Raw genomic sequence first — 7226 nt, forward strand, 5'->3', positions numbered from 1 at the left:
TCCGTCTCTCGGACACACCCCTTGTCACAGCCACAACTCTCTGTAGCAGGGGTCTGCACCAGCCTGGCAACACACATTAAGGTTAGATAGGAAAGGAGACAAGGAGAGGAGAACAGGAGAGGAGACCAGGAGAGGAGACCAGGAGAGGAGTTTAGGAGAGGAGACTTGGAGAGGAGACTAGAAGAGGAGTCTAGGTTGGGAGACTGGAAGAAGGGGACTCGGAGAGGAGACTAGGAGAGGAGACAAGGAGAGGAGACGAAGAGAGGAGACTAGGAGAGGAGATTATGGTTAGAGGAGATTAGGAGAGGAGACTAAGAGAGGACACTAGGAGAGAACAGCATTTGAGGAGGAGAGGAGATTATGGTTAGAGGGAGTGTAGAATGTTGTATTATTGTCTCTCTGTGTTCACAATTCTTAGTGTGGGGAGAGGCCAGTGCCTCCCCAACTGATACAAGGTGTTATTCCAAACAATCCTCCATTTGTCTATGTCCCAATAGGGACAAACCAACCAGGCCGTCTGGGACATGGCCAGGGCCATATACCTTATCAAGGGAGATAATATGACATGTTCTTTCGATATTCACACTTTCTTTCCTATAATAGTCGGAGAAGAGGGATCGACAGCCAAGGAGCACGTCTGAAGACTGCTCCTCTCCACCTACACTAAGATTTGATTAGATTTATTTGGAATAAAAGACATATCCAGGGGATATAAGAAAAACATGACAAAGTGCAAGCACTTAATTTCCATCATGGTCCCTGATGTTACAAGACAGGACATAAGACAAAAACATTGACACAATGAGAGGCTAAACATATAAAAGAATCTTCCCTAACCCATACTTTCTGTATTAAAGGCACCCAGTGCAACTTTCGAGGCTTAAAAATAAACATTCAATTTCTAGTCTTTTTTACACGTAGTACCGGTAAGTTTCAATAACTCCATACCATTACATATCGACATTTAAGCAGCAAAGATGAGACGTTGTTGTGTGGTGAGAACTGATACAAAATCGATAACAACAACAATGCCGCCATTTTCTTTATTTTTTGTAACCTACAATAAATAAAGCAGGCTTCCAGTCAATGGAAAAATGGCTTCTCCCCACCGGCGATTGTTGTTGTTTACGATTTTCTATCAGTTCTCACCACACAACGACGTCTCATCTTTGCTCCTTGAATGTCGATATGTAATGGTATGGAGTTATTGAAACTTACTACGTGTAAAAAAGACTAGAAATTGAATGTTTATTTTTCATTGAATGTTTACATAAAGTTGCACTGGGTGCCTTTAAAGTGCAAAGTGCACTCATAGACAAACACCAACAGACAACAGCTCACATGGAGGAAGACATGTTAGTGTCACTATGAGGAGCCAGGATTTTACCTTTTTTCTGAAACAATGATAGTTGTCTATTCTCTTAATTTCCAAAGGTAATTTATTCCAGTTCACCACACCGCTATATTTGAGAGTACACTTACCAATGTTTGTTTGGAACTTAAGTACAAGTCTGCATTACTAGCTCTGGGTTGGTAAGCATAGGCATCCCGACTCCTTATGAAGTGATTTTTAAGGTATGCCGGTGACTTGTGATTGCAAACATTATGGACCACCCTGAGCTGGCCTCCAGTGAGAGCCAGCCCAGCTGTTGGAACTGGAGCTTACCCACATGATCCCTTGATGTGAGCCCCAGCACTACCCTGATTAACCTATTCTGAGCAACGTGCAGTTTGTCTTTTAGGGCCATAGTAAGACCAACAGACCATGAGCCAAGGCCGTAATCAAAGCAGCATAAAACTACTGAATTAGCTAGCAGTCTTTGGCTAACTGCATCAAGGAATGGAGCTTTCTATAGCTAGGAATCTGGATCGGCCATTTACCTTGCTCATGACCTTTGAAGCCATGCTCCCCCCATCTAGGTTGCTTTCTAAACAGCATCCTAAATAGGTCACTGAGGGCTTGGCAGGGAAGAGCTGCCCACCAAGGCTGATACTGGACAACTCTTTCTTGTGCATTCTTGGCTTAGAGCCAAACACTATGAATTTGGCTACATGAAGAGACAATTTATTGTCTAATAGCCAGACCCTGATCTTACTGAATTCCTCTTACAAAATGACATGCAGCTCAAGCTAATTTTTGTTGGAGGCTATAATAGCTGAATCATCAGCATATAAAAACAAGTTCTCATTGCAGGCAGACTTCATGTCACTGATGACACATTAAAAACAGTAATGGCCCTAAGACGCTCCCTTGTGGAACTCCACAAGTTACCAGTTGTACCTTGGATAAATGACCTTGGAATTCAGTCTTTTGGGATCTAACGGAGAGGTAAGAAACACACCATCTTAAGGCGGAAGCGCACATGCCTAAGGCTCACATCTTGTTGTACAGTAGGCTATGATCGACTGTATCAAAGGCCTTCTGTAAGTAAATTAGGATCATGCCAAATAGTTTGCCAACATCTATTTCGCCCCTTATGGAGTCAGTTAGGTACAGTAGACATGAGTCAGTTGAATGTGACTGTCTGAACCCTGATTGGAATTCATAGAGGAGTTTGGCATCCACAGCATATCGATACAATTGTTCATGAACTACTTTCTCCAGGACCTTGGAGACTACACTCAATATAGAAACCGGTCGATAATTTCCCGGATCAGACCTATCACCTTTCTTGAACAGTGGGATGACTTTAGAATGTTTCATGTCATCAGGAACAGTGCCTTGTTCCAAGGACAGATTAATAATATGAGCAATAAAAGGGGCTATGAGATCAGCTGCATCTTTCAAGAACCTGACTGACATGTTATCAAGCCCTGTGGCTTTGGCAGAGTTAAGGCCCTTTAGCATGTCGCCGATTATTTATACCGACACAGGCTTGAAGGAAAAACTATTGGGAGTCACACTTAGCATTAAAATCCTGAATGTGTTCAGGCCCGTACAATCTTGGGCTGTACAATCTTGTAGCTTCCCGTACAATCTTGTAGCTTCTCCACAAGTTTATGGGCAACTAAGGTAAAATAAGTGTTAAAGTGATTGGCAATATCTTACATTATATGTATTCTTATTTACCTCTTTTCCATCAATGGAGAGAGTAATACAAGAATTGGGAGTGCTTTTTGTCTTAGATAAGCATCCTAGATTTTTCAGAACCTTCCACAATTTCTGGGGTTTGTCCTTGTTTTCGTTGATCATTTCAGAAAAGTAGGTTAATTTGGACTCGTCCACCTTGGTCTGTTCCTGTGCTGTATTACAACCTTGAATACTAGGAGTCTAGGAGATGAGACTAGGAGAGTAGACAGGGAGAGGAGACTAGGAGAGGAGACTAGAAGAGGACACAGGGAGAGGACCCGATTAGAGGAGACCAGGAGAGGAGCGTGAGGGCTGAAGCTAGGAGAGAAGACTGGAAGAGAAGGAACTCTAACGTTGGGTTACCTTGGGTGGCCCGGCCCTTGAGCCTCAGCCTGGGCCTCGCCTAAAGACGGCTGCCCAGGGAGTGCAGCTGCTTGCTGGATAGCTGTTGAGTTAGAGGAGGTATTTGGACTGGAGCCTGGATGCAAACCAGAAAGTGACAAATAGTTTATTACACACTGTTAATGATAACCATCTAATCAACTATCTGATCAATAACTATCGAATCAATGAATACCTAATAAGTAAATATACGAAACTGATAACTCTATCAGTATTTACGACTAGTATAGTATAATTAACTAACAGTATTAATGACTAGTGTAGTTTATTAACTATCAGTATAAATTACTAATGTAGTATAATAAACTAGTAGCCTATAGTGTAAGTAATTACCAGTACTCATAACCACTGTAGTATAATAAACTTCAGTATAATTAACTACCAGTACTCATGACCAGTATTTAATTAGTAATTAACTTCAGTAAAGTTAACTATCAGCACTTATAGTACTGATAGTTATAGACCAGTGGAGCACAATTAACTCTCAGTACTCATGACCAGTATAATTAAGTGAATTCATAATTAACTTCAGTATAATTAGCTATGAGTACTTCAGGGTAGTTCACCGTCCTCCCATACCTGGTTTTGGGGGCGTGGCCAGGAAGAGGTCTGCTCTGTGGATCCTCTGACTGGCTATCAAGAGGACCACAGTGGAGACAGCTACAACGCACAGCCGTCGCCTTGACAACATGGTGGATGGTGGAGGGGTGGAGTGGTGGGGTGACGGAGGGCTGGATGATGGACAGAAGGAAGGACACTTCCTCCCTTCTGCCTCTGTCGCTCTGACTGTCTGTCTGTCTCCCTCTCCGCTGTCCTCCTGCTATCTGTTTTCTGGAACATCCGGTGGGGGGGGGCATTCAGTGTTTCCGAGGAGAGATAGAGAGAGAGAGAGAGAGAGAGAGAGGGGGGAGGGGGGAGAAAGAGGGAGAGGGGAGGAAGGGAGAGAGGGGGAGGGGGGAGAGAGAGGGTTGAGGGGGGAGAGAGAGGGGAGAACGAGAGAGGGGAGAAAGAGGGGGGAGTGGGTGGGGGAGAGAAGTATATTCTGTTAATCCATTCTCTGGGTTATAACGTAAAAAACACCAAATTCTACCAGCTGCTCCTGGACTGGTTCTCGACTGGTTCTGGATCAGTAGAGACCCAGCTGAACCAAGTCCCTCAGCCAGCTGCTTCTGGACTGGTTCTGGACCAGCAGAGACCGAGCAGAAGCAGAAGGAGAGGCCGGGCTGTCTGAAGAGACTTCACAGCAGCAGAGTGCGTTGCCACCGTGACCAAGCTGAGAAGGACCCTGACGAGGAGCAGACCCCGCGGGAGTGGCCTCCAGAACGCAGCACAGCCCAGAGAGAGTAGCGCCGTGGCTTATTGTCCTCAGACTATAAATAAGACCACCGTGGCGGGTTAAAGGGAGGGTTGTCTCGGACGCAGCCCACAAACACGTGACCAGATGTTCTGCCTCACATTCCCTGCCCAGAACGACGTGTAATGATGGTGTAATATTGGTGTGTTGGTGGAGTAATAGGGGTGTCTTAGTGGTGTGTTCGTGGAGCAGGTCTGTCGACATCACTTCCTGCCTGGATAACTTCCTGCCCTATAAAACCAGGGAGTCTCATGGGTTCGTCGCAGACCTGTTCGTTCCTTCAATAACACCGTAGCCTTTACATTCATATTCAAGCTTATAATGCTAAACATAAGCTTAATTAAGCTTGTTTTTATAGGCTTATTCAAGCTTATAATGTTTTCAGTTTAGTTATAACAATTATAATCTGGCTCCAACAGATTGGGCTGAACACGACTTGCTCTTTGTAACCTCCTGTGAACTACAGCAGGAAGTAAGAAACCCATCGCAAACTATCAGGACATCAGAAACACATCTTAACCTACCAGCACCTCAGAAACACATCAGCATAAACAAGATGAAAACATATAATCTTCACATACCAAGGAGGAAGGTACAGACCCATAGCTCGAGGATAGTACATCAACTATTAAGTGTGTGTGTGTGTGTGTGTGTGTGTGTGTGTGTGTGTGTGTGTGTGTGTGTGTGTGTGTGTGTGTGTGTGTGTGTGTGTGTTCGTGTTTGTGTGTGTGTTTGTTTGTTTGTTATTTTAAGGTGTCTGAGAAGGGTGGTGCGAGTGAATCATTTGGTATTCTGTACAAAATCACAAAACTCCAACTCTGTTCTCCCTCTGACTCTGTTCTCTCCCTGACTGTTCTCTTTCCGACTCTGTTCTCGTTCTGACTCTGTTCTCCCTCTCTGTTCTCTCTCTCTCTCTGGACAGCCACTAACTGACGACTAACTGATTTTAAGACGACATTCATTTCTAACCGCAACGGTAACGCAACGTAACGTATTTGCAGTAAAGTTGACTGCGAGTGACACACACGCGCGCGCGCACTCATCCAGGCGCACATAACACACACACACGCACGCACGCACGCAATCACACACACACACACACACACACACACACACACACACACACACACACACACACACACACACACACACACACACACACACACACACACACACACACTCTAACTGTTTGAGACGAGGTTAAGCCCTCACCATCTGAGGACTGTTTCCAAACAAAGGCCGTCGAGAGGCAAACTTCCGAACTTCGCCAACTTCCCAACTTTACGAAGCGTTGAAGCCGCCGCGCGTCCCCGCGGAGGAAGAAGTACCGGGAACTCGCTTGAAGACGCAGCGAGCTCGGCTCTCTTTGTGCTGCGAGATCTAGCCCTGCCCTCCCAGCGTATGTCATGAGTGTGTGCGTGTTGCCGGTGTGTGTGTGTGCCTGCTTGACATCGGGGCGTTTAAGATAAGTAAAAAAAAACAGAAACACGTCGAAGTTTATCTGAGATTAAAGGTTTTAACCAGAGGGAGAGAGGAAATAAAGATATATATTATATTCTTATCGTATTCTTATCAAGCCCGACATCCAACAGTCTGTTATCTCTGAATAACAGACCGTTAAATAATAATAATAATGATTATTTTGGTTTTAATTTTATTCTTTTTATTGGGGGTTGCATTTTGTGTGAAATTATTGATTCCTTCGCTAGGTCCCGTGTATGACTCACTTTACTCATAATATACTTATTAATAATTAATATACTTTAATTAATACAATTAATATGTCATAAGTAATTATGATATATATATATATATATATATATATATATATATATATATATATATATATATATATATATATATATATATATATATATATATATATATATATATATATATATATATATATATATATATATATATATATATATATTTATTACACGGGTCTTTTCAACGTTCCGTTCACTTGCATGGGCACTTCACAACTTCCGGCGGTGAATTATTTTTTGATAATTCATTGGCAACGGATGAATAATGACCGCTGTCAAGGTAAACAAAAGGACTTTTTGCCTTTGGTATCACTCCGCACGTAGTCCGGTAACTTGTCAATGTAATGAGCGGGATATGTATCAACCCAAGTGCTGTCGGTTGCTAAGCGACGACGTCAACGTCTTGGGCGGACTATTTCTCTGCTGATCAACACTATGAATGCTGGTAACAAATAACTTGTAAATAAATTGTTTCGTTTTGGGAAGTGTAATAAGCGGGATAATGTATAGAACTTCGCCGGTCATTATCGAAAAATAAGCCCCTTCATGGCGAAGCAAGACACCGACGTGCCGCCGTTCTATAATAATAATAATAATAATAATACATTTAATTTAGAGGCGTCTTTCAAGA

The 7226-nt window shown here is 43.1% G+C and overlaps 1 protein-coding gene across 1 annotated transcript in view; it reads right to left on the bottom strand.

Moving 5' to 3' along the window:
• Window positions 1-6246, bottom strand: part of LOC132470335 (CMP-N-acetylneuraminate-beta-galactosamide-alpha-2,3-sialyltransferase 2-like) — a 13207-nt gene extending 6961 nt beyond the window's left edge. The window contains exons 1-4 of the mRNA XM_060068850.1: window positions 6039-6246; window positions 4052-4303; window positions 3434-3548; window positions 1-63 (exon numbers count right to left, since the gene is read on the bottom strand). The exon at window positions 1-63 is cut by the window's left edge and continues 97 nt beyond it. Coding sequence (XP_059924833.1) covers window positions 1-63; window positions 3434-3548; window positions 4052-4163 — 290 coding nt within the window. The 5' untranslated portion in view covers window positions 4164-4303; window positions 6039-6246. The remainder of the gene's footprint in view (window positions 64-3433; window positions 3549-4051; window positions 4304-6038) is intronic.
• Window positions 6247-7226: the final 980 nt, after the last annotated feature.

This window comes from Gadus macrocephalus, chromosome 13 (assembly GCF_031168955.1).
Source record: "Gadus macrocephalus chromosome 13, ASM3116895v1".
NCBI classification, from domain to species: domain Eukaryota; kingdom Metazoa; phylum Chordata; class Actinopteri; order Gadiformes; family Gadidae; genus Gadus; species Gadus macrocephalus.